The 26,964-nt window shown below is 38.1% G+C and overlaps 1 protein-coding gene across 2 annotated transcripts in view; it reads right to left on the bottom strand.

Annotated features, from left to right (window-relative positions):
* The window catches only part of ARHGEF26 (Rho guanine nucleotide exchange factor 26), a 133,018-nt gene that overhangs the window by 39,186 nt on the left and 66,868 nt on the right, over nt 1-26,964 (bottom strand). Inside the window, exons 6-8 of one of the 2 annotated variants that reach the window (XM_058295178.1) lie at nt 21,385-21,537; nt 18,865-18,994; nt 15,709-15,783 (exon numbers count right to left, since the gene is read on the bottom strand). In XM_058295178.1, the coding sequence (XP_058151161.1) occupies nt 15,709-15,783; nt 18,865-18,994; nt 21,385-21,537 (358 nt within the window). The remainder of the gene's footprint in view (nt 1-15,708; nt 15,784-18,864; nt 18,995-21,384; nt 21,538-26,964) is intronic. The other variant, XM_058295179.1, reaches the window with a different exon arrangement.

Here is a 26,964-nt window from a genome sequence, read left to right as displayed (position 1 = left end):
TGGCACATGGACAGTCCACAGATTCAAGTCTCTTGGATGTATATCTACAACTCTAGTACTAATTATAGGCTCAAATAGAAGGACAGAAGAGTCATGTGTAGGGAAACCACAACTGAATCCAATTCTGTCACACTGGGAAGCACAAACTCCAAAGTAGGACTCACTGGCAAGGCAACTCATGAGCTGTCTGCCCTGACCCAAAGCCCTCAGGAGCCCTGTTATTTGGGTAGTGTCTAATTTGACAGTTAATGAAATCCTGCTGAGACATGCATAAGCGCAACCCCTGGAATGACCTCCCGACTCACCCCGAAGTCTCCTAGTCACACAAATTCACTTGTCCTTACCCCTTCCCTCTTTCGGTCAAGGTCTCCACCCCAGCTGTACTGCTAATTGGTGCCCAGCTGCAATCCTTCAGTGCCAGGGAGGCCTACCCTGGGAGTCATGTCCCACACTGGACACTGCACTGCTAATGCATCCATATGCTGAGTTCAGCTCAGAGACCACATTTGAGCAACAAGGAGGCTCTCAGATGGCAATACTCAGGCACTCCAAAATACTAAAGTATTATGTATCAATTTCAAGAATAAAGGTTCATAAGCACAGTCATCAATATCAAGGGCCCATGAATGGACCATCCTCCCTCATTAGACACTGCCTTTGCACTTGGGGGATTCCTGCGTTCCATCAAAGGATGTGGCAAAGTTCCCCCAGATGGGACTTCAACATTCTTTCAGTTGTTGTGTGAATCTCCACCCATTGCGACAATGCCCCCAAAACACTTGAACACATTATATGCCTTATATGTAAGCCCAGGTGAACCTCACCTTCCCTGCCACAGCGGCAACCCCTCTGCGATCTAAAACATTCTCAAAAATGAATCCCATAAAACAGTCAAAAACAATTAACAAGAAAATGAAATAACAATAGTTTTAAAAATAGGAATTAAAATATAAAAAATAGAATAAAAATAAAAAATAATTTGGTATCATAAAAATAAAAAATTTTAAAAAAATTTTTGATATTTTGCCTTTCTTCACTGTAAGATCTGTTGTCCTGTATGTACAGTGGCATTTCTTCCATTTATTCCCCTAATGTCTTACTTTTTCCATTTTGTCTTCAAAGAGGTTTTAGGTCACATCAAAGTCACATAACAGAATACAGGGGACTCCCATATATCCAACCTCCTCCCCCTTTTCCCCCTTCCCCAGTTAATAACATTTTCTGTGTGACGGTACATTTTACAAGTGATGTGCAAATATTGAAACATATCTACCAACCATAGTCAGTGGTTTACATTATGGCTAATATTTCGGACCATACACTTTTATAAATTTTGATGAAACTTAACATGGCCTGTATCCATCACTGCAAGATCATGTAGAACACTTCCATTTCCCTCAAAATGATTTCTATTCCACCTATTCTATTACTCCCCCCCCCTCCCCTTGGGACCCAAGCCTGGTGGTTACCAGGCTTCACTCTTTGCAGGACCAGATAGTTACTTGCAACATTAAGGGCTTGACACACTCGTCTGTTCTCCCCTATTGGGCACTGCATATGCTCTCGAGAGACTCCTGGCCATCTTTCTGAGGACACAGCAGGACTCCCCAGGATGGAAGTCCAGCACCTTCCTGCTCCACCCACTGGGTCTCCACCCACTGATATAGCACACTATGTCAAAATGAACATTCACATTCTCCCTAGAAGCCTGTCCTGAATGACCTGTCCTGAATGACCCCCACATCCAACGCTAAACCAGTAACCCTATCTTGTTCTATTGTCAAAAGAGCATTCCTAACATTTTAGTTTTAGTTTCAACCACATACCCACCAATCCCCAGTGTTTACCTGCTCCTTCCCCCAACCATTTCCCCAGTGCCACACTCACAGACTTCTTCTCCCTTTCTATTTCCTGAAAACCAATCTTACAGACTCATAACTCTGTGAGTCTAACCTATTTGCTTAATTCATATCAGTGAGGTCATGTAATATTTGTCCTTCAATGCCTGGCTTGTTTCACTCAACATAAGGTCTTCAAGATTTATCCATCTTACCCATGTGTTAATACTGTATTCCTTCTTACAGCTGAGTAATATTCCACTGCATGTATATACCACAATCTGTTTATCCATTCATCTCTTGAAGGGAATTTGGTTTGATTCCAACTTTTGGCAATAGTGAATAATGCCTCTATGAACATTGGTGTGCATGTATCTGTTCGTGTCCTTGCTTTCAATTCTTCTGGGTATATACCCAGCGGTGGAATTGCTGGATCAAATGGCAGTTGTATAGTTAGTTTTCTAAGGAACTCTCATACTGTCCTCCACAATGGTTGCACCTTCTACATTCCCATCAGCAGTGGATGAGGGTTCCCATTCCTCTACATCCTCTTCAACACTTGCAGTCCTGTTTTTTTAATAGCTAACAGTCTAATGGGTGTAAGGTGATATCTCCTTGTTGTTTTGATTTTTATTTCCTTAATAGCTAGTGATGTTGGGCATCTTTTCATGTGCTTTTTAGCCATTTGTATTTCTTCTTTGGAGAAGTGTCTATTCAAATCACTTGCCCATTTTTTAAACGGGTTGTCTGTCTTTTTATTTTCGAGGTATTGAATTTCTTTATATATGCAGGATATTAGGCCCCTGTTAGATATATGGTTACCAAATATTTTCTCCCATTGAGTAGACTGCCTTTTCACTTTATTGACAAACTCCTTTGAGGTTCAAAAGTTTTTAATTTTGAAGAGGTCCCATTTATTTATTTTTTGTTTTGCTGCTTGTGCTTTGGGTGTGAAGTTCATGAGACCATTTTCTAGTACAAGATCCTGTAGATGCTTCCCTACATTATATTCCAAGATGTTTATGGTCTTGGCTCTTATATTTAAATCTTTGATCTATCTTGAGTTAATTTTTGTATAAGGTGTGAAATGGTATTTCTCTCTCATTCTTTTGCATATGAATATCCAGTTCTCCAAGCACCAGTTGTTGAAGAGGCTATTTTCTCCCAGTTGAATTGGCTTGGTGGCTTTGCTGATTATCACTTGACTGTATATGTGAGGATCTATATCAGAACCCTCAGTTCATTTCCATTGGTCAATTTGTCTATCCTTGTGCCAATATCATGCAGTTTTGACCACTGCAGCTTTGTAATACGTTTTAAAGTCAGGTAGTGTGATTCCTCTCATTTCATTTTTCTTTTTCAATGTCTTTGGCCACTCAGGGCCTCTTGGCCTTTCAGATAAATTTCATAGTTAGTTTTTCCAATTTAGTAAAAAATGTTGTGGTGATTTTTACTGGAATTGCATTAAATCTGTAGATCATTTTGGGTAGGATAGATATCTTAATGACATTTAGTCTTCCTATCCATGAATAGGGAATATTCTTCCATTCATTCAAGCCTTCATTGATTTCCTTTAAGAGTGTTGTGCAGTTTTCTGCATATAAGTCATCTTTAGTTAAATTTATTCCTAGGTATTTGATTCTTTCAGTTGTTATTGTAACTGGGATTTTTTTCCGGATTTCCTCAGATTGTTCATTGCTGGTATACAGAAATATGGCCTATTTTGCACATTGATCTTTTTTAAGATTTATTTATTTATTTATTTATTTCTCTCCCCTTCCTCCCCCACCCCGGTTGTCTATTCTCTGTGTCTATTTGCTGAGTCTTCTTTGTCCGCTTCTGTTGTTGTCAGCAGCACGGGAATCTGTGTTTCTTTTTGTTGCGTCATCTTGTTGTATCTGCTCTCCGTGTGTGCCGTGCCATTCTTGGGCAGGCTGCACTTTCTTTCGCGCTGGGCAGCTCTCCTTATGGGGCGCACTCCTTGCACATGGGGCTCTCCTATGTGGGGCACACCCCTGCGTGTCAGGACACTCCTTGCGCGCATCAGCACTGCACATGGGCCAGCTCCACACGGGTCAAGGAGGCCCAGGGTTTGAATCGCGGACCTCCCATGTGGTAGACGGATGCCCTAATCACTGGGCCAAGTCCGCCGCTGCACATTGATTTTACCTGAGACTTTACTGAACTCATTTGTAAGCTCTAGAAGATTTGTTGTAGATTTCTCAGGGCTTTCTATTTATAGAATCATGTTGTCTGCAAATAGTGAAATTTTTACTTCTTCCTTTCCAATTTGATTGTCTTTTGTATCTTTTTGTTCTTTAAGTGCTCGAGCAAGTACTTCTAAAATAATGTTAAATAAAAGTGGTGAAAGTGGACATCCTTGTTTTCTTCCTGATCTTACAGGGAAAGCTTTTAGGATTTTTCCATTGAATATGATGTTAGCAGTGGGTTTTTCATATATACACTTTATCATGTTGAAGAAGTTTCCTTCTATTCCCTTCTTTTGTAGTGTTTTTATCAGGAAAGGGTGTTGTACTTTGTCAAATGCTCTTTCTACATCTATAGAGATGATCATGTGATTTTTTTTCTTTCCATCTGTTTATGTGGTATATTAAATTGATTTTCTTATGTTGTACAATCCTTGCATACCAGAGATGAAACTCACTTGGTCATGGTATATAATTCATTTGATGTGTTGTTGAATGCAATTAGCAAGTATACTGTTGAGGATTTTAGCATCTAAGTACATTAGGGAGATTGGTCTATAGTTTTCCTTTCTTGTGGTGTCTTTGGCTTTGTTATTAGGGTTGTGTTGGCATCATAGAATGAGTTAAGCAATGTTTCCTGCATTTCTATTTTTTTAAAGAGTTTAGGCAGGATTGGTGCTGGTTCTTTCTGGAATGTCTGGTAGAAATCACCTGTGAAGTCATCTGGTCCTTGCTCTTTTTAGTTGGGAGCTTTTTGGTGACTAATTGTATCCTGTTACTAGTGATTGGTCTGCTGAGTTTATCAATTTCTTCTTTCGTCAATGTAGACTGCTTGTGTGTTTCTAGGAATTTGTCCATTTCCTCTAAATTGTCCATCTTGTTGACACATAATTTTTCAAAGTATCCTCTTATGATACTCTTTATTTCTGTGGAGTTCAGTGGTAACATCTACTTCCTTGTTTCTTATTTTATGTATTTGGATATTCTCTTTTTTTCTTTGTTAGTCTAGCTAAGGGTTTGTCAGATTTATTGATCTTCTCAAAGAACCAGCTTTTGTTTTTATTTATAAGTGCTTACTTATTTTCAATTTCATTTAGTTCTGCACTGATCTTTGTTATTTCCTTATTTCTACTTCCTCTAGGTTTAGTTTATTGTTCTTTTTCTAATTCCTCCAGGTGTGAAGTTAGGTCTTTGATTTTAGCTTGCTCTTTTTAAATAAGCATTTGTGGCTATGAATTTTCTTCTCAGTACAGCTTTTGCTACATCCCATAGGTTTTGATACATTGTGTTGTCATTTTCAATTGTTTCAAGGTAGTTACTGATTTCTTTTGCAATTTCCTCTTTGACCCACTGTTTGTCCAAGCGTGTGTTGTTTAACTTCCATATCTTTCTGCCTAATCTTGTTCTCTGGCCCTTACTGATTTCCAGCTTCATTCCACTGTGGTAAGAGAAATTACTTTGTATAATTTCAATCGTTTTGAATTCATTGAGAGTTGTTCCATAGCCTAACATGTGGTCTATCCTAGAGAATGATCCGTGTATACTTGAGAAGAATTCATTTGGGTGTAATGTTCCGTATCTGTCTATTAGGTTCAGGTCCTCTAATGTATTATTCAAAGTCTTTGTTTCTTTATTGATTCTCTGTTGAGATGGTCTGTCTAATGATGATAATGGTGTATTAAAGTCCCCCACTACAACTGTAGAGGGATCTATTTCTTCACTTAGTTTTTCCAGTGTTTGCCTCATGTATTTTGAGGCACCCTGGTTAGGTGCATAAATGTTTATGATTATTCTTTCTTCTTGATAGATTACCCCTTTTATTAATATATAGTGTCCAGTTTTATCTCTTAAAATAGTTTTGCATTTAAAGTTTACTTTGTCCAATATTAGTATAGCCACTCCTGTCCTTTTTTTGTTATTATTTGTTTGTAGAATTGTTTTCCTACTATTTACTTTTCCCTCCTTGCATCCCTGGATCTAATATGGGCATCTTTTTTTTTTAACCTTTATTTTGTACATTTAAAGAAAGCAAAGTTGATAAAAACATACATTTATCAATTAAATGTACCAGCTTCCTATAATTTTTTTAAAAACATCATACAGTATGTTACAAAATATATTTGGTTCACAGTAATGCAATCATAGAGTATTTATCTTTTTGTGTCCGGCTTGCTTCACTCAACATAGTGTCCTCCAGGTTCATCCATGTTGTCATATGCATTACAACTTCATTTCTTCTTAAAGCTGCATAATATTCCACCATGTGAATAGACCAGTTTGTTTATCCACTCATCTGTTGATGGACACCTGGGCTGTTTCCAACTTTTGGTAATCGTGAATAACGTCACTATGAACATTGGTATGCAGATGTCTGTTTATGTCACTGCTCTCAGTTCTTCTGGGTATATACCCAGTAGTGGTATTACAGGGTATGAGGCAACTCTATATTCAACTTCTTTAGGAACTGCCAAACAGTCCTCCACAATGGCTGTACCATTCTACATTCCCACCAACAGTGAATAAGTGTTCCTATCTTTAAGGTGGGTTTCTTGTAGACAGCATATAGATGGGTCATATTTTCTTATCCATTCTGCCAATCTGTGTCTCTTGACTGGCGAGTTTAATCCATTAACACTTAATGTAATTACTGTCAAGGAATTACTTAAATTAGCCACATTTTCTTTAGGTTTATGTATGCCATATGTTGTTTTTATTTCTCTGCATTGTATATTCATTGTTGATGTTTCAAGTTGTCTCTACTGTTTTATGATCCATTTTGAACTCATATAAGAAAACTGCTTGAATTTGCTTTTTGTCTAACATTTCTAAAACGAATATAAAATAAACAGCAAGTAATGTCATTAGGAAAAAAATAAAGCAAGAAATGCATTCAAATGATGTACAACATAACCACATTTATTTTAAAATGTATGCCAATATTGAACAGCAAATTTCAACAATGCAAAACTGCCATTATTTTTGCACCAACTGAATATTTGTTTGGACATCTCTGATTAGTTGAAAGTTTCAAGTTCTGCATCTCCTTCTGCTTTTTAGTTGGTTTGCTGGACTGGGCCATGTCTTCCTGTTTCTTAGTATGGGTTGTAATTTTTTGTTCATATCTAGGCCTTAGTTTATCTTGATGGCTTTGTGCAGCTGATTAGCTTCTCTTTGTAATCTAGGGTTTTATTTTGTTGTTGTCTTTATGTGTGTGTTAAGTTTTCACTTTGACACTTTCTTTCTCTTTTTCTATTTCCTTGCAGTTGTCTGTGTTCCCAGAGAATGCTCCCTACCACTCAGTGGCTGGTGGGAGTCAGTGGGTGCATGGAGGCTTTTTGCCTGGAAGATCTAGATTTATTTTTAATATTCCTGTTCTGTTAGGTAAGTTACGCATGTTCACTGTGAAAAAAAAAAATAACAATACAGAAGTAAATAAAAGATCCTGACCTAATCCCCAGAGATAACTGTAAATAGGTTGGGTTATACACTTTATCCTGTTTCCCTATGTTTATAGGAACAGATAAACACACATAGACATATGCAGACACTTTTCTTTCATTTTTGAAAATGGATCATTACAGGCTTGTCTGTAACTGGATTTTTTTTTTTCACTTATCAGTATTTCCCCTTATAAATATTCACTGTTTATTTAGCACCTACTATGTGGCAGGTGCTAGGTACTATAACACTTATTGAGAGATCGACAATCCATAAGCTCATGGAGGAACAGACAAGAGAACTGTAAAGTAATTAGAGATTGATGTTATAAGAGAAATAAAAGCAGGGAATTGGGGAAGCAGGAACATGGGGAGGGAGCCAGGGGAGTCTCTGAGAGGTCATTTAGGCTGAAACCTGAGGAGAGGAAGTTAGTATCCAAATCATAAGGGGAGAGCAGAGTCAACACCAAGTGTAGAGGGCCTAAGACCGGAAAGTCCTGGTGTGCTTGGGAAGGTGAAAGAAGACCCCGACAGGAAGTAAGGTGGCTGGAGAGGAAGCTAGAGAGACAGGCAAGGCGCAATCATGCCAGGGCTTGAGGAGTCTGGATGGTGTTCTAAGTGCAAAGAGAAGCCATGGGCAGGCTTTTGACAGTGAAGTGATATGATCTAGTTCATGTTAAGATCATTCTATGAACGTCTCACTATTTATTCCATTCCTATTAATAGGCACTTAAATGGTTTCCAATTGCTCACTAGCTTTCTAGATTTAAAGGATATGTCTATCTTCAGGTATAGTATTTCCTCAGCTGTAAATGGCTGGTTAAAAGCCCATAAGTTCACTGATGAACTGATGGCTATCTGATCAAAGCTAAGAGCAAAGCATATTGTAGCTGGCATTAGGGGCAACCTGAAACTGCACTATCCTGAAAGGAAGACTCATTAGAGTGCAGACCAACCTCCTTTGCTTAGGACCTTTTCGCAGCTCCTCTTTGGGAATATGTCCATCCTATTCATAGCTACCATGTCTATGATGTTCCCAACCTAGGTCTGTCCCCTGGGCTCTACCCAACTCTCAAGATGACATCTTCTCTCCATGTCCTACATCACCTCCAACTCCACATGACCAAACCTGAGCATCGCTCTCTTCTCCCCACCAGGCCCTGTGTTTCTATGTGACTGACCCCAGCATCACCCACCATCCCCAAGGCAAAACCTGACCATCACTACTCTCTGACTTCATCCTCCACATCCAAAGAGCCATGAAGTCGCCATAGTAGTGCTGCCCATGTCTGCCTGCCCTGATGTGTGAACTCAGGCTGGAACCTCTTCTCCCTGGATGACTGCAATGGAGTCCTAATTCTCTGCCATCACCCCTGTCCTACCCTTATGAATCCTCCAAAACTTTAGTCAATTGACAGTGCTAGAAAGAGAAATTTAAAAATTTTAAAAAAATCTTTAAATAAATAAATAAAATAAAATAAAAAAAGGTCCCAAAATGTTTTAGGCAATGGTGTCATTAGTGGAGTCAGCTTTAATGACTATTTTGAAAGGGCAAGCACTAATTCAGACATGCGTGCTGTTATTTATAATTAAATGAGTCTCGGTATATTAAAGCCTTCCACTCAACATCTGTCAAAAGCTTTATTAAATATTGATTCCCTAAATTTCTGTGCAACTAATAAAGAGAAACAAGTTAAAACAAATACATAATATCATTTTTGACCTATCAAATTCACAAAGATTGATAGATTAATATTCAATGCTGGGGTAAGTGCAGTCAAGAAAGACATTCTCAACGACTGCCAGTGGACAGGGAGATAGCAACAACCTTTCTAAAAGGCATGCTGACCTTATAAGCAAAGACCTTTAAAATATCCCGACTTTTTTGTTCCAATAAACCTATTTATAGAAGTTTACCTTTACAAATAACCAGATGAGCATAATCATTTAATATAGCACAATCAAGGCAGCGCTCCAACAGTAAATGAACCATGGGCCATATGAACCCATTTTTAAGTGTACACTTACACCCATATGCTTGTATGGAAAGAGAAACCCACCTGGAAGGACAGGCAGTACAATGACAACAGTCATTACACTTGAGCCATAAAACTAGCCGATACATTTTCTAAGACTTGTGTTATACAATTACTAATGCATGTTCCAAGTTTTCTGAAATGAACATTCATTACTTTTATTTTAAAAATATATCTAAGTAATCCTTGAATACATTCCTACAGAGCAATACTTAAGAGTGAAAAAAGAAAGACTTTATGATCCCCTCCCTTTCACACTCCTCCCCCTTTACAAAGCATAACCACAGTTGAAAGAGAGTTCCATGTGTATGCTTCTAGGACTATATATAAACAACACGCATATGTATTTATACACAGATTATTAATTACCTAAATGTCACTACCCTATTTGCATTGTTCTTTAACTTAGGTTTTTTGTCACTTAACAATATAGCTTAGAGATCTTTCCATGTTACTAGGTACATATTTACTTCTGGGCAAACAGCTGAAGCATATTCCATATCATGGATATGTTACAGGACACTATAGAGCAGTATAGGTTATAGTATGATAATATGTGTCCCTTACTAGAACCACTGAGATTATTACTTCACCTCACCCTTTTTTGCTATTATAAAGAAGGATATAAGAAATAGCATTAGACTTTTAAGCATTGTGTGATTATTTATAAGATTACTAGAAGTGAAAATTTTGGGTCAAATGCCATGTGAATTTTTAACTTATGTAAATATTCCAATCTGCCTTCCAGTAAGACTGCGCCATTTTACTTCTGCTAAAAAGTACAAGAGAATGTTCAATTCTTGTCAAAATGGCTATTATCAACCTTTTAATTCCTTTCCTTCGACAATCAGAAAAATGTAGAAACCTTATATATAAAAAATTAGGACCACTGGAAAATAATCATGACTATGTTAAGGGTAAAAAACATAATATACAACATAATATAAAACTTATGGATGAAAAAGGCAAAGGAAAAAAAGTCTTCATTATAGGCCTCCATAAAATGTGATTTAAATAACAAACACAGGACCCACAGGCCTAAATTTTCACAGTGCTCTTTCTTAGGACGGTTGGTGTTGGGGACTGAAGTCTAATTACATGTTCAAATCCTAACCCCTGGTTCTGTGGGTGTGAACCCCTTGGTAAAGAGGACCTTTGAAGATGTCTTTAAAGTGAGCCAAACGGAATGAGGGTGAGCCTTAATCCATTATAACTGGAGTCCTTATAAGGAGACAACTGAGCAGCAGGAGCAAAATCCAAAGGAGACAGAAGGAGATAGATTGCCCCCTGACGGGGGCAGAGATCGAGCCAGCGCTAACACGCTACGGACTTTGGAGAAAACATGGCCAGAAGACACCTTGATTTGGAATTCTGGCTTCTAATACTGTGAGACAATAAATTCCGATTGTTTAAGCAACCTGCCTGTGGTATTTGTCATAGCAGACCTGGCAAACTAAGGCAGTTTTATTACAGGAGATATTAGAACAATAACATTCCATGGCAAAAGATCAAAGTGGCCTTAATTATTTTCCTTCAGGAGAGAAGATTATAACTCAATATTATCTCCAAGTGTAAATAGAATTTTTATGATATGAGGGTTAAAAAAGTTATTCTAAATCAAAGACAACAGCAGGGAAGATTTAATTTGGGTATAAGAAACCACTTCTCTACCACGGCTCTGTTCATATCAGACTTCACGCAGGACAAGCTGAGCTCTCAGATTCCGAGGAAATCCCCTCCCCTCAAGTTAGCAGAAAGCCAGGAAGTAACACGCTTTTCATTTCATAGAAAGACTTGTCTTGCTTCTGAGCTGTTTGATTAGATCAATAAATCTTTTTCAGGCTCCCAAACCAGTAAGCTGACACTTATCATTTCAGCAGCATTCTTGAACAATTCAATGGAAGTGTTATTCACAGTATGCAAATTAATTCTATCAGGATTTGTGCTTTTTTTAAATAAAATTTCATTGAAGTACATCATTCATACATGAACATACCAAAATAAGAAGTGTATAGAAAATGTTGTGAACTTACAAAACAAATGGGCATATCATCATACAAGGTTCCCAAAAATCTCCCCACCACCACCATCTTGCATTGTTGTGAAAAATTTGTTACAGGCTATGAAAGAGCATCATCAAAATATTACTTATAACTTAGCCCATATTTTACTTTGGTATATTTTTCCCCCAGCCCAGATGATTATTAACACCCTATATTAGTATTATATATTTGTTATCTTTCAGGAGAAAATGTTCTTATATTTGACCTGTTTACCACAGTGCATCTTCCACCACTGGATTCCCTGTGTTATACAGCCCCATGCTCTGGACAATCCATTCAAAGTGTACACTCAGCGGTTGTCATTTTCATCACAGAGTTGTGCTGTTATCACCTAAGTCAATTTTAGAATGTTTTCATTACTCCAAAAGGAAAAAATCCCACACCCCCTTATACCCCCCTATTGTTGTCCTTTTGAATTGATATAATATCTCCTTGCCACTGATGTAAAATATTACAGTATTACTGTTAACTATGATCCATAAGTTACATTAGTTATAATTTTCCTTTTTATCACCATATTCTTAGCATTTTGTAAAAGAAGAGTAGTCTCATAGTTATACTATTAACCACAATCTTCACCACCACTGAAATCACTGTCATACATTCTCTAGATTATTCTCTGATTTCTTTTCAAATGACATTTACATACACAGACTACCCTTTTCAGCCACAATCACATTTATAAATCAGTTAATATACCCACTAAAATGTGTTACTATCAACTCTATTCATTTTCACACTTTTACAATTAACCTAATTAATAATGCTATACACATTAAGCCTCAACTCTCATTCTCAGCCCACATTCTATCTCCTAGTAACCTATACTCTAGAGTTTACCTCTGCGAATTTACTCATTGTATTTAGTTCATATTAGTGAGACCATACAATATTTGTCCTTGCATTAGTGTTTTAATTACCAAAAAAAGGTATCGCTCATTTTTTCCAAGAATGTATAACTAATTAGCGAGAGTTACCCAGGTTCTTGGCAGAATCTAGTTCTAAAAATTTTGATCTTAACATACCCAATTCAATCCTTCCACTAAATACTGGGACTCCCAATTTCTTTGATTTCAGGTAAAGCAGACAAGTAAAATTCTTTAATTTCAAGTCATGAATGTTCTCTCTATATAATTTTTCTGCTGAAAACACTGATAATGTTTTCCCAGAATTCATAAAAGCAAATCAATAACCTTCACAAATAAAAAACAAAGTGAGCTGGCTATATAATGACCTCTGTTCTCACATAACAATAGGAAATGGGGGGAATAATTCTGATATTCATGACTTGTGTTCAAGGGAGAGAAAGAAATGTTACTGGACAGAGGTAAGTTATGCAGACAGCATTCCTTCACAGATAGGCTTTCCTAAGCTGATTTACTTATAGTAACAAAAGTAAGGCAATCCATAGGTCTATTATATTTTTGCCAGCCTTCCCAAGAATTACCAGTGCCAAATCAAGTGCAAAGAGATGCCTGAAGGAACACAGTAGTCATATTTTAGCTTGGATGGGAAATTCTTAAAAAAAATTAAGTGACATTCATGGTTCAATTCTACACCCAATTAAATACCTAGAGTGGTGGTCTGGAACTGTATGTACCCCAGAAAACTACTGTTCTTAAGCCTAATCCATTCCTGTGGGGGTGAACCCATTGTAAGTAAGACATTTTGATGAGGTTACTTCAGTTAAGGTGTGGCCCACCCCAGTGAGGATGGATCTTAATCCTATTTCTGGAGTCCTTCAAAAGCAGAGTGAAATTCAGAGAGGAAAGCCACAGAGGGAGCAGCCAGAAGCCGAACATCAAGGGAACCCAAGGAGAAGCGAGACCAGGAGACACTACCATGTGATCTGCCATGAGACAAAATAAGGACCAAGGATTGCCAGCAGCCAGCACCAGGACGCCACACTATTTGGGGAAAAAGCATCACCTTGATGATGCCTTGATTTGGACCTTTTTCCTATCCTCAAAATCATGAGCAAATAAATTCCCATTTTTTAACCCAACCCATTTCATGGTATTTGCTTGAGCAGCCTAGGAAACAAAAACACCTTGTTTTCTCTTCTGTCCAAGCCCAAAGCAAGAACTTCTCCAGCACTTCTCCTAAAGACCCTTGGTCCCCCCTCCATGAGGGTAGTAGCACAGGGATTTGGGGTCCTGGAGTAGAGAGCCCAGGAGCAGAGGTCCTTAGGCAATGTCCCACCTGCCAGTCTAAGCCACTTCACTTAATGCTTCCCAATGTGGTATCCAGACTATGATCAGACAACAGGCGAATTTAAGTGGTTTCTGGATAGATGTCCTTTTTATATAAAAATGTGACCTAGACAAAGAACTCATAAAATCCATGATTTTAGGTATTATTGACAAGCATGAGAATAAATAAAATAGTCAACTTAAAGTTCATTAAAAGAAACAGTACTTCACAGGAAGGCAGTGCTCAGACATGTGAAACTCATAAGGGCGGTAGCTGAGAGAAGGTTAGGAAGTGGAGGATCTTTGTCCCTGGGACTTGTTCTCACAGCATCCGCACTCACTCTTATTCTTTCTGTGGTAGCCTCTCAGACAGCCTATATGTAGCTAAACATAAACAGGTTTTTCTTGTCTTTCAGAGAACCACACCAAACACACACACACACACACACACACACAAAATACCTCACTCTCTCTCACCTCCCTCCCAGCTACAGCTCTCTTTCCCTTTCCCCTTCCCCTGTTGGCCAGCTTCTTGAAATAGCTAGCTAGTTGCTGGCAGGATGCATTTTCACACCTCCTACTCATTCCTCAACACACTCCAATCTAGCTTCCACACCCACCTCTGCAAGGAAACAAACTACTCGCTGAAAAACCCAATGAATGTTTCAATCATTTTCTCACTTGATCTTTCACAGGAGCATTGAGCAGATTTGGCCTTTCCATCAAACCCCCTGCCGTTTGCCAGGCCATTCTAGTTTTCTTCATTCTTCTCTGGCTGTTTTAATATTTTTTCGAAGTCTCCTCTGCTGCCTTCTTTTCCCTAAACATACCCTGAATGCTGGTGCTCCCCCCGGCAGGGTCTGCAGCCCACTGTTCTTCTCCTTCTATGTGCTCTTTCTAAATCTCACCCACTCTCCCGGCCTCAGGCATCACCCATATGCTGATAATTTCCAAATCCAGGTCTCCAATTCAGGTCCCTCTTCCGAGTGCCTCACCTGTATATTCAGTCAGTTTGGAAGTTTCACAGGAATTTCAAAGACAATGTGTTCAAAATGGAACTTACCAGCTTCTCCCTATGGTCCTACTATGGAGACAAAAAAAGAGCATCCACCTAGAAGCCCAAGTCAGAGACTATATTCCTTGTTGTATGTCCCCAACACGCTCACCCAATCAATCTCCAACCCTATGTCCCAAAATATAAATCTCATTCTCTCTTTCTCACTACTGTCACATCAGCACAGGCCACTGTCATTTCCTGCCTAATCCACAGAACCTCTTAACTTGTTCCTTCCCCATAGTAATCTTTGTAACACATGTACTTACAACTTCCATGTCACCTGGGGATAAGTCTGCCATTCCCACTCTCCTCCCTTCTAGACTGAGATCTAGCCACATAAAAAACATTCTGCTGCTTAAAATTCTCCAAACTCTTGCATGTCACTGGGTCTCTCCACATCCCCCAATCCTTGGCTCACACCTACTCCTGCTTTATCTCTCAGCTTAAGCATCACTAGATACTTCCCTCTCATGTCACTCACCATCCTTTATGGTAGTTCTTATTTGATATTTGCCTTCTCCATCTCATGAGGGCAGTAACCACATCTGTTTTGTTCATCAGCATATTCCCAGGGGCTGGCATAGTGCCTAGCACAGGAGCTGATACTCAGTAAATATTTGTTGAGTGACGGAATGAATGAATAGCTTTTCAGACACCAAAAGAAAATGAGACATCTACAAGCCCTTAAAGCAACACTGTTTACACCAATTTCATTTGAGTATAGCAAACATTATTTTCTTTTCAACTACCTAAAGAATACAGAGCAAATGGCTGTATTTGCCATTTACAAATCTACCAGTTTTAAATATCTAACCGAGACACCCTCTGTCCTGAGGTATTTGAATTATTTACTGTCTGATGAAGTCTTCAACAGTTACCTTGCTTACTTCCTTTAAAGCCCTCTTGCAGACTTCATACTTCGGAGAATCCTTAGGTGTTTTCTGACAGATAGTCTACAATGAAGTAAAAGTCAATAAAATCAATTGATTTATTTTATTAAGAAAAATAAAACCAATGTCCAGCTATGTCCCCTTACTCATAGCAAACTTAACAATGCTAAAAATAGCATTATGGAATGAGTGTGAGGATGACATTAAAATCAAATTTTTTAAAAACTAGGAAATAATCTTTAAACACACAGGGCCCAAGTAAATGCAGGGAATGGTTAAAAAAGCGGATAGACTTCTGAGATGGGTGCAACTGGTTTCAAATCCCAGATCTGCCCCTTACTAGCTATTTGTTCTAGTGCAAGTCACCTCCTCTGTCTGCAGAAGCCTCAGTTTCCCATGTGTAAAATTAGGATAATGCCAACTCTGCCACGAAGCTGTTGCAAGGCTTACATGAGATAATGCACCTGAAGTTCCATATAAGTGCCTGGCACACAGTAGGTCCTTAGTACATGGGAAGAGTGATTTTAATTGTCACCATTACCATCAATATCATTCTTGGTTAATATGTGAAGATGAGACAATGTGAATAAAAAGATGAAGAAAAGACAGTGGCTAGGGGCGGGGCTGAGAAAAAAAAAAAAAAAAAAAGACAGTGGCTAGATTTTCCCTTGATATATGGATACTGCAAAATTTCATTTGTAATGGTAAAATTGAGGTCAAAAGGGTCAATTCAGGGTAAACTGACTTACACATAACTTTTGAAACCATATAGATTCAAAGCCAATGAGATCATTTTCATTGTTAAAGTATTTGTCTCAGCAAGTTTAACTAAATTTCCAAATGAAGTAAAATCGAAGAGACAATACTTTAAGTATATTTAGATTCTGCTTAGGTGGCCACATTCTCACATATGGGAAAAAGATCAGGGCAGCAGACTCTTGCAGAGGTGGAAGGAAGCTGGCAACCAGAAAACCACTGGCACCTTAAACTGCAGACTAATATCAGTCCTAGAAATCAGGAAGTCAGGCGTCAAGATTGCTGCATGTGAGATGTGAGAAGCACAGAATGCACCATCGGGGGTTTATATTAATGGTTCTTAAATTTGTTTGACTATGATTTACTACAAGAAATATATTCTCCCTTCAACCAATACATGCATATATAAATAAGAGTTTTTATGAAATAATATTGAACCATATTATGAACTATAAGAGTTTTTATGAAATAATATTGAACCATATTATGAACTATGCACATTTATATGTTCTAATTTTATACTCATTTTTAAAACCTCTACTCATGATTTATAGTTTAATCTCATGACCTAATAATGGGTACCAAAATCAACTTAAAAATTCTGGTTTATATCCCTGAGAGCATATATCCTTAATTAGAATCTATAGTAACACTGCACACTCTGAAATTCTATGCAAAACTTTAGGCATACATGAATTTTCTAGGAAGAGTCACTATAGGTTTACTTAGAATCTCAAAAAGGCCTGTGACCAAAAAAAGTTTAGAGCCTACTGGGAAATCATGACGTGATTCTCCAAAACTATGTAATATGGTGTATCTTAGATCTTGTGAGTCCCATTCTATTAAAATAATTTCTCAAATTAAACAGAGATAGGATAAAAGAAAGGCTGAGAGATCAGAGCCTTCTAAGGAAGGCTGGCCAAAATGCATTTTCAGGAGAAGAAAAGTTTAACACAATGAGAAATAACACATTTAGAAAGAACTCGTTCTTTATAAAAGAAAAAAAAGACCCTATAAATTTATGTCCAACATTATGAGAAATGATACATTTAGAAAGAGCCCATTTCTCATAAGAATAGTAATGTCTGAAATAATATTTGCATATATAGATTAAGTTGTCATATTTTTATAAAGGTCTTAAACTTTTCTTAGGACAAAATTTGTTTTTGATAGCCTGGCTATTCTTAGATATGGTAATACTGGTCTCAAAAAAAAGTAGAGGGGTGGAAATGAGTAGCATCAAACTGCAAATTTCCAAATATTTAGGCAGGAGAGAAATTCCTAAATTACAGTTTGTGGATGGGGAAGTATAAAGGTAGTAGACTGAGATGAACTTTGAGAGTAGCATGGTGCTGCGAATTCTGAAATGAGAGCCACAACCTTCCCAATACTGTATAGTGGAGCCAACAAAATAACGGCAATTACACAAAATTTCAGGTTTGCCAGGAACACCTCTCAGAATTTTCAATGAAATATAGAAAATGGGAGTTATTTCCTAATCTTACTTGATCATTAAATTGTTTGCTATAATATTTTTATTCTGAGTATTGACTTGCAAAAATCTGGTATGCAAACACTGTTATTATTTAACATAATACAATTTTAAAGTAGAATTATGACAAAATATTCTGATTTGATCAGAAAGACACTATTTGGCCCACTAGTTGGTTCAGACCCAAGTCTGGCCAACCGGGTCTTCTCCCGCCAGCCTCTCTCTATCAGCCACCATGAGCCCAGCATGGCTGGTGTGTGGTCCTCCCAGCCTAGTGCCCAGCTAACTTCCCAGCTGTGCTACCTACTCAGCAGTCCCTATGTACTACCACCAGCCAATATAATGTCTTGCCATTACTCAAGGGTGAAGGATTGTTTCCTTCATGAATGTTCCCTAAAATAAGAAGGATGCTGCACTTTTCTCACCTACTCTGTGCAATATATGATAGGAACAAATTTATCCCGGGTGGCATGGAGGAGCCACAGAATCTTAGAAAATTACAGGTGGAAGGGATCTTAAGTGATCAACCCGAGGAGACTGAGACCCAAAGAGATTAAATGACTTGCTCAAGGTCACGTGCCTAGGGTCTAAGCCAGAAAGAGAATCCAAGCCTCTTGACTTCTAGGAAGGAATATTCTTCCTATTTCAAAAAGGCTGAGCAAGTGGGTGATGCAATCTAAATTCTACAGTGTGACCACACAAGCCTAGATCAGGGAAAATGCCCAAAGATATCAGACACAGCTGAGGCTTTCCAACAGAACAGCACCTTTTCACTTAATTGGGGGATTTTATAGAGGGGATATGCATCAACTTAAGTGGAGTAAGAATAATTTTCTTAACCAGATCGATAGCAGCACAGCTATCTGCAGAGAACAAGCCCCCAGATCACGTCTTACATCCATCAGCAGGGGAAGCCGGGTCACCCTCTGCATGGGGAGAATGAGAAAGGAGATCATGGGTAAGTTCCGACAGTCTTCGTGGGACTCGATTCTTGATAACACTTCCTTAAAAGATGGATTGGTGGCTCTGAGTGGGGGAAAAAAAGAAATTTCAAAATATTTTCCTTCTCAAATTCAGAAGTAAGTCAAATGTATTACAAAATACTGTGATAAATTCATGTTACCAATGATATCTATTTTAAATACATGAAAACAAACATATTAATAATTATATACACAGACACAATGCCTTGCCTGACTTATAGTCATAGCCGAATATGAGATGTGAGTTTAAGATAACAACTGGAATAATAAGATAGAAATTCATGAGCTAGAAATTTACAAAAATAGAAAGTAAACAAATGAAGAAGCAATGGCATAAGGGTATCAATTATAAATGAGTATACAAACTAGAGCTCGTATCTCATCATCTTTAAAAGCATTCCATTAATAAGATAAACATGCTTTCTGTCACTCTGCTAGTCCCAGACAATGACCCAAGAACGAAATGTCAGACTCGACTACTTATTAGGAAACTTGTGTCTTTTTTCAAAGGTCCTCTTTCTAACACAGAAAACTTCTAGGCCATGTAAGCTAGACTATATCTCCTTCCAGTGACAAAAAACTGGTTAATAATGTACAACATTTTTTATAGAACTGAACAAGATACTCTGACATAAATTATCTCATGTAGAACCACCTGTAGAACTTTTCAGGGAAGTGAGGTTGGGATTCCAATAAGAGAATGGGGGATCAGAAAGGTCCCTAACTTGCCAAAGAACAGATTTAATCATTGGCAGAGACAGAAGTTCAACTAAAGGGGTTGGGTATAGGTACTGGATACTGTACTTCCATGCTCCATAAAGAAGAACCAGAAAGCAGGCACTGGCAGTCATGTAGCTGTTAATGCATTCTGGAAAGGAGATGACTTGTTTCAAGTCTGCCAAAAGTAAATTAGGAAACACCAGAATAGTAAATTAAAAGAAGCTACACAGAAATCTTTTAATTTCATTTCCTCAAAATGAGAAGTTTTAAGTATTCTTTGCCAGCTAGCTTTCAAAAGATTTTTAGGAAATTAAAAAAAAAAAATCAAACTAACTAGTTGCACATTAAAATCACTCAGATCCCAGGCTCCCACTTTCTAAGATTCTGAATAAATAGTCTCGGATGGACCCTGGGCATTGTTTGTTTGCTTGATTTCAAAGATTTCCAGGTGCTTCTGTTGTGCAGTTGAAATTAAAAGCTACTGCCCTAACACAGAGTCTCACCAACCGCAACAAAGTCCCTGAAAGCACAACTACTGATTTCCATGTGAGAGCTCAAAGGACAGTGTCATTAAGCGTGTTTAGATAAAATATTTATTTTAAAATCATTTTATTCACATTAAAACCTTTATTTCTAGAGTTAGAAAATGTACAGCAGTACCTATTCACATTTTAAAAGTCATGCAAAACAAAATGAAAAATGAATTGAGCTCTAATTTAAGGCTTCGTTTTCTGACATGCAATCTGCCTTCTCTAACAGTTACAGAGAAAGCTCTCTCTCTCTTTCTACCAGTTGGGGGCTGGCGGGGGGCGGTAGGGGGTGATTTTGCCCCTGAGGGGACATTTGGCAATGTCTGGAGACATTTTGTCTCAACATGGGTGAGGGGTGCCTCAGGCACCTGGTAGGTAGAGTCCAAGGATGTTGCTGAATATCTTCAAAACACAGGACAGCTCCCCACTGCAAAGGACCATCTGGCCCCAAATGTCAACAGTGCCAAGATTGAAACACTTAGCTTCATACTAAAAATCTCATTTGGCATAGGCAGTTGGGGGGTTTCCCCTGCCCATAGAAGAAATGTTTCATGAGGATGTGGAGGGGAAGGGGTTATAAGCAGCCCTTCTCAGCAATTTACGGGGTTTCTATTGACTGTTTCTCCCAGAAGCTGTGAGCTATAATCATCATTGGCCCCAGCCCCATGCTATGGTCATAAATGTTGCCACTTACAGGCAGGGGATGAAAATGTGTAGCCCGTAACCCCCCAAACTGAGTTTATGGAAATACAGCATTGCACTGTAAAAGCAAGAGTTACTTGTGATAAGCAGGACCCCTGAAAATAAATGTAGACATTACTGAATACTCACTGACAATTTTAAGGATAGAGAAGGCATATGTCAAGCTCTCAGTAACCAAAATAGGACAAAAGGAAAAGGTATGGAATGAATCTTAATGCTTAATACTTTTATGTCGCATAATTAACATCTTCAAGATCATTTTTTTCTACTGCTTCCCTTTAGACCTTGCCTACAAGTTCATAACCACTTTAAAGAGAAAATTCTCCACCTATTAGATTTTTGTATGCAAACATTTCTCCCCTGAGAAAGAGCCCACAGCAGGAGGCCTTTCTAAAAATTAAGAGATCAATTCATTTTAATCAGTGTGACCGAACAGAAACCAGATTAGACTATTAAAACTATTACATTCGGCATTGCTTACAACAGTTTTTGTAGTGTTCGTTGTTGGTAGACTTCATTTGTGCAGTATTTCACATAAGGGTCAAACGTGGATGCTGTGTGTTTTTCCACAATGTCACTGATGTCATCTATGAAGATATTATTCTGATGTCTTACTTCCAACTCTGTAAAGAATCTGAAAAAATAGGAAAAAGAAAAGTAGTTACACTTCTTTCCATCAACTTTAATAGACAGCAGATTATCCTCATGTAATGAGGGTTTGAAAATATCATAGGATACAACACCAACACATGAAGTTCAAAAGATCTAAGAATAAAACCTAAAAGAATTTTGTCTAAATTAAATCTATTGTATTAACACCTTCTTGCTTCAAATGCCTGGCTTAAAATATTGGTAATTCAGGGCAGTTCCCTGTCTTTAGGTATATTTTAGAATATACAAATCTCACTCTTTTTTCAAGGATTCCCTAGATATGGGGGGAGGAATATAAATATATATTAATATCTGGTAGTACTGAATAGGACTTGAGCAAAATACCTAAATAAATGTTTTTTTAAAAGACTGAAATAAACTTAGTTCTGTGTCCTTTCTCTCAGAATAAAAATAAAAACAATCACATTATTTGAAACCTAATAATATGTATAGCATTTAAATATCTTCCTAGTTTAGTTAGATTGCAATATAGGGTTGCCAGATTTAACAAATATATCTATGAATATATATATTTCTATATACATTTATACATACATACTTTATACATGTATATACCTACACATATTATACATACATATTTTATATAGGATACTGAGTTAAGTTTGAGTTTCAGATAAAAAATAAATAATATTCTACTAGAAGTTGGTCCAAACTTTTGCATGGGATATCTGGGGTGTTTTATCTGGCAACCCTGGATTGCACTCTTTTTTAGCAAAAATAAAAATCAGATATTTGAAATCAATTTCCGTTCAAAACGCAGGCCACAGAGGAGCAGCATTGCTACCATCTGGGAACGTATCAGAGACACAGACTCTCACCATTCACGCCTCCAGTCTGCATCTGCATTCTAATATGGTCTCCAGATGATAGGAACGCACACTAAAATTGAGAAAAGAACCGCCCTAGTACACACTTACTGTCCAGGCTTTAGAATGGTGGAAATACCTTACTAGAAAATCTATCACACACAAAAACCTATCACTAAAGCATTTCCCAAACAGTGTGATAAAGGTGAAATTGATGATAATTTCTATCTTTGACTCTTGGGATAGTATGGCAGGAAAAATTTAGTTTTTGATAAGCTCTTTAGCTTAGGCACTCTGCACATCCTTGCTCCGTGCCAGTTTGCCTGGGTAGACTTCACAATACAAACTTCATGGCTAACGAGTGAAGGAGACAACAAAAACTTCCACTAGATGATTAATAATACATATGAGCTAATATTTTCTCACATTTATATCTCAGCTATTTTCAAACAACATGCTGGCATTTAGGGGAAAAAAACAAATACATCAAGAGGCATTCATTTCACGTATTCTCACGTACCAATGAACTCATTTGGTACAAACTGTATTAACTTGCTATTCTACTGTACTTTTGTAAATTCTCCATAGGAACTTAAAAGACGAAGAAATATGGTTTAACTTTCTGGAAGAATGAAATTATTTATACACTGAGAAAACACCTATATTTTCATGCTTTTAAAAAGGACCTAAGGAAAATAATCAGTATGATTTCTATCCATAGATCATAATTGGCCTAAGGATCCTTGCCTTCTGTTTAAAACTTAAAGCACAATTTACTAGACTATTTGGCTTTCATTCCAATGGTATCAGGGTCAACATGGAAACTTCTTAGACAATAGGCCAGAAAACAAATTAATACCTCCAAAAGACTGTCAAGAGCTTCATATCAACTTTGCTAGGGTAGAGCTATTAATATTCAAATAAAAATATCAAAAGTGCTCCTAAAAACTCCAGCAATCTAGCAAACAGCCAATTCCAACCCCCAGCTCCCACCCCTGCCAAACAAAAATCATGTTTCTTAAAGGACATGTGCTATATAGACCAGTCCATGACTTCAAAAAATTTAGAAAGGTAAAAATGATAAAGATGATAAACTTTCTCGCATATAACTATAGGTTGAAACATGTGAATAAGGGCATAGGTAGGATTATCTTACAATGTGCACTGAAACCATCCTGTACCTCTACAAGTTGCATATGTGAGGTGCATCCACAGAGAGGAAGGCAGAATTCTTTGATTCCTTAAAAAAAAAAAATTAGAAACTACCACTCACTATGTCCTCCTTACAAGTCCGTGCCAGTATTTTATATACACTAGCTTGTTTGATACTCAAAAGATACATGTGAGGTACATGGCATTATCTCCATTTTAAATATGAGGAACAGATGCAAGCAGAGGTTAAATAACCAGACCCCAATAAATTTTAGAACCGGGATGGGACGTGGGCCTTTCTGATTCCATAGTTGGATACTGCTTCTCTCTGGCTCACAAAGACAACCTGTGGACATAAGTATTATACTGCCAAGCAAACACCTGTTTACGTCTGAGTTGTAAATCTGCCCTTGAACCAAGGATTTTCTTCTCTCCCACCCGTCATAGTAGAACTTTGATGTTTAAACTGGACTAACTCTGTGCCCAATAATAATATATCAAGCAACAATAGTGGAGTACCAAGAACCAATACAGAAGAAGCTGTTACATGCCAAGGAGGTAAATTATAAACCAAAAAGAGATTATTCCATTAGATGAAAGTTGAGTCAGATGATCCTTCCCCTCCAGACCCTCACGGCTGAGTGGGGAATGGCAGGCATGGAACCAATCCATTGCAAGTTCTGTAACAGAGACACTGAACGGAGACCGCAGAGGGCAGGGTGACTGCACGGTAAGCAGGTGGGGAAACTTGTGAGCCAGGCTATGGGTGGGGCATCAGGGGTGAGGATGGCATCACGGGGGAGAAGAACAGAGCACGGAGGGCAGAGAAGACACTATGGCCAAAGGTACAGATCTTATTCAGGAGACTGGGCAGTTCAGTGAGACTGAAGTGGAGGCTGCAGGAGGAATTTGGGTGGTGGGCAGAGAATGAGGACTGAAAAGCAGGCTAGAGTTGGACTGCAGAGGTTTTTCTGTATGCTGAGGAGGTTAGCCTTAATCTGTGGACAACAGGAAATGCCCGGAGGTAGTGAAGTCAATAAATCCCTCAATCAGATGGAGAAATGGGGACAAATTTGGCAAGCAGGTCAGTTAGATGGTTAAGTTGGGCAAGTGATGACAATGCCTGCCAGTGGGAAATCAAAAGCTAAGACACAAATTAGACTATCGATTTGGAGGTAAAATTAATAGAAGATGCTGGGGCTTCCAGCCTAGGTTACTAAATTAGCAACAAGGTCATGAAGCCACTAAATAAGATAGGGGATTCAGGACGAGGGAGGAAAAGCAGGAAAGAGGAGGATTAATTTTGCTTGGAGATGTCTAACACATAGCTGAAGACACAGGTCTATGAGAATCCAGAGGAACAGGAATTCTAGGTACTACAAAGTCAGGATTAGTTCATCATTAGTTGGTTTTCAAATAGGTGAAAAGTCTTTGTGACTTATTTTAACGCCAAGTACTTTTTAATGCAAGTTTTAAGAAAATGTTTAAAGAAAATTGAAAAAATAAGGAATCATTCATAGGGTCATTATCATGTAACTCTAAGAAGTAAATATCTTAGAGGCAAATACCTCTTACAGTTTCTTGTCTTCAGTGAACTGTTAGCAGCCTGAAGGAATGCAACCATAAAACCAAAAACAAAAGAAACTTGGCTTTTCCTAAAGAAAAGGAAAATTTCATTTATCCTTGTGTAAGGGTTGCCAAAGAACATGATTAAAAACAAGGTACTAATGAAATATCTGTTTATATGACTTTTTTTAAAAGATTTATTTATTTCTCTTCCCTTATCACCCCCCTCCATTGTCTGCTCTCTCTCTGTCCATTCGCTGTGTGTTCTTCTGTGTCCACTTGCATTCTTGTCAGTGTCACCAGGTATCTGTGTCTCTTTCTGTTGTGTGATCTTGCTGTGTCAGCTCTCTGTGTGTGCAACGCCAGTCCTGAGCAGGCTGCACTTTTTTTTTGTGGAACAGCTCTCCTTACAGGGCACAGTCCTTGTGCATGGGGCTCCCCTATACAGGGGACACCCCTGCGTGGCATGGCACTCCTTGCACGCATCAGCACTGCACATAGGCCAGCTCATCACGTGGGTCAGGAAGGCCTGGATTTGAACCCTGGACCTCCCATGTGGTAGGCATACGCTCTATCCATTGAGCCACATCCGCTTCCCTGTTTATATGACTTTAATATAAACCAAACCATCCAACCTTTATTTTCACATCAGCATAATTAAAACATACTTTTAAGTTTTGTTAAATTAGGGTATATTTGCATACTTTATTATATGAGCTGAGTTACAAAAAGACCAAGAAAGTATTACTGAAGAATGAGGTATTATTTCCATAACCAATAATGCTGGAGATTCAAGCCAAATCTGAAACAAAAGCAAAAGCATTCTGGTTCCCTGGATAATAACACTCGAATGAGTTTGTTAAGTGACTTGGCTTCTTTGAAAGGACAGTTTTATTAATGGAAATACGTACTTCAGGTCTATGAATCTCTTATCTGGAACAATACATTCTTTATTTCCTGTTGGTAGAATTACCAAGATGACTGTGTTTTACAACCAATAATGATTTATACACAATCTTCCCCCCTTTGTTTTATCAAAATTCCAATCTCAGTGCTAAAGTCTAGATTTCAAGAAACCATCCTGTGGACCAGAAAATACTTCCTAGGAACAGCCCCTCCTAACAAGAAATTCAAATCAACCCTGTTTATCAACTCACCATCACCATCACACCCATACTTCAGAATGAGTCCTTCAAATTACTGCAGCCTCCCCAAGTGAGCTCCGTGGCTGTCCAGAGGATGAGCAGAACACCAGGGACACAAGATGAGCCAGCCTCCCGGGAGATGGAACTTCGAAATGAGTCCACTAAACTCCTTGTTAGTAGAAAGAGCCTCATGTCTGATACGAAGCCTGCTCATGGTCTCTAACATTTCTTAGAACTGCAGGAACTGTATATTCTTGTGTCTGTCTGTCTGTCTGTCTGTATGTGTGGTGTTGTCTTATGAAGTAATGGCCTTAAATGTGACATATGCATTTCTGAGGGAAAAATACAGCCAACAGTGAAGTAGCTACTTCTAATATACTCATTGCATGTATTTTTGTTATCTTCAAAACGTAGGAACAGTGCAGAATGCTAACTTGGTTAGGCTGATTTTTTTCTTTAGTAGGACAATCTAACTCTTAAAGAATGTGATAATAGTTACCTTAGTGTCAGTTTTAAAAAGCTTACTCTTATATGGGACTGAAAAAGCCCTCTTTTCTCCCTTACCTCATAGATAGAAGAAACTTACAAGCATGATACATAAATGCCCCCATCCAATTACTAGCAGACTTCTTAAAATTGAACTGGTAGGGAAGTGGATGTGGCTCAACTGATAGAGCGTCCGTCTTCCATGTGGAGGGTCCAGGGTTCAATACCCAGGGC

This window comes from Dasypus novemcinctus, chromosome 4 (assembly GCF_030445035.2).
Source record: "Dasypus novemcinctus isolate mDasNov1 chromosome 4, mDasNov1.1.hap2, whole genome shotgun sequence".
NCBI lineage: Eukaryota > Metazoa > Chordata > Mammalia > Cingulata > Dasypodidae > Dasypus > Dasypus novemcinctus.
This window is presented reverse-complemented; position numbering and strand designations above follow the sequence as displayed.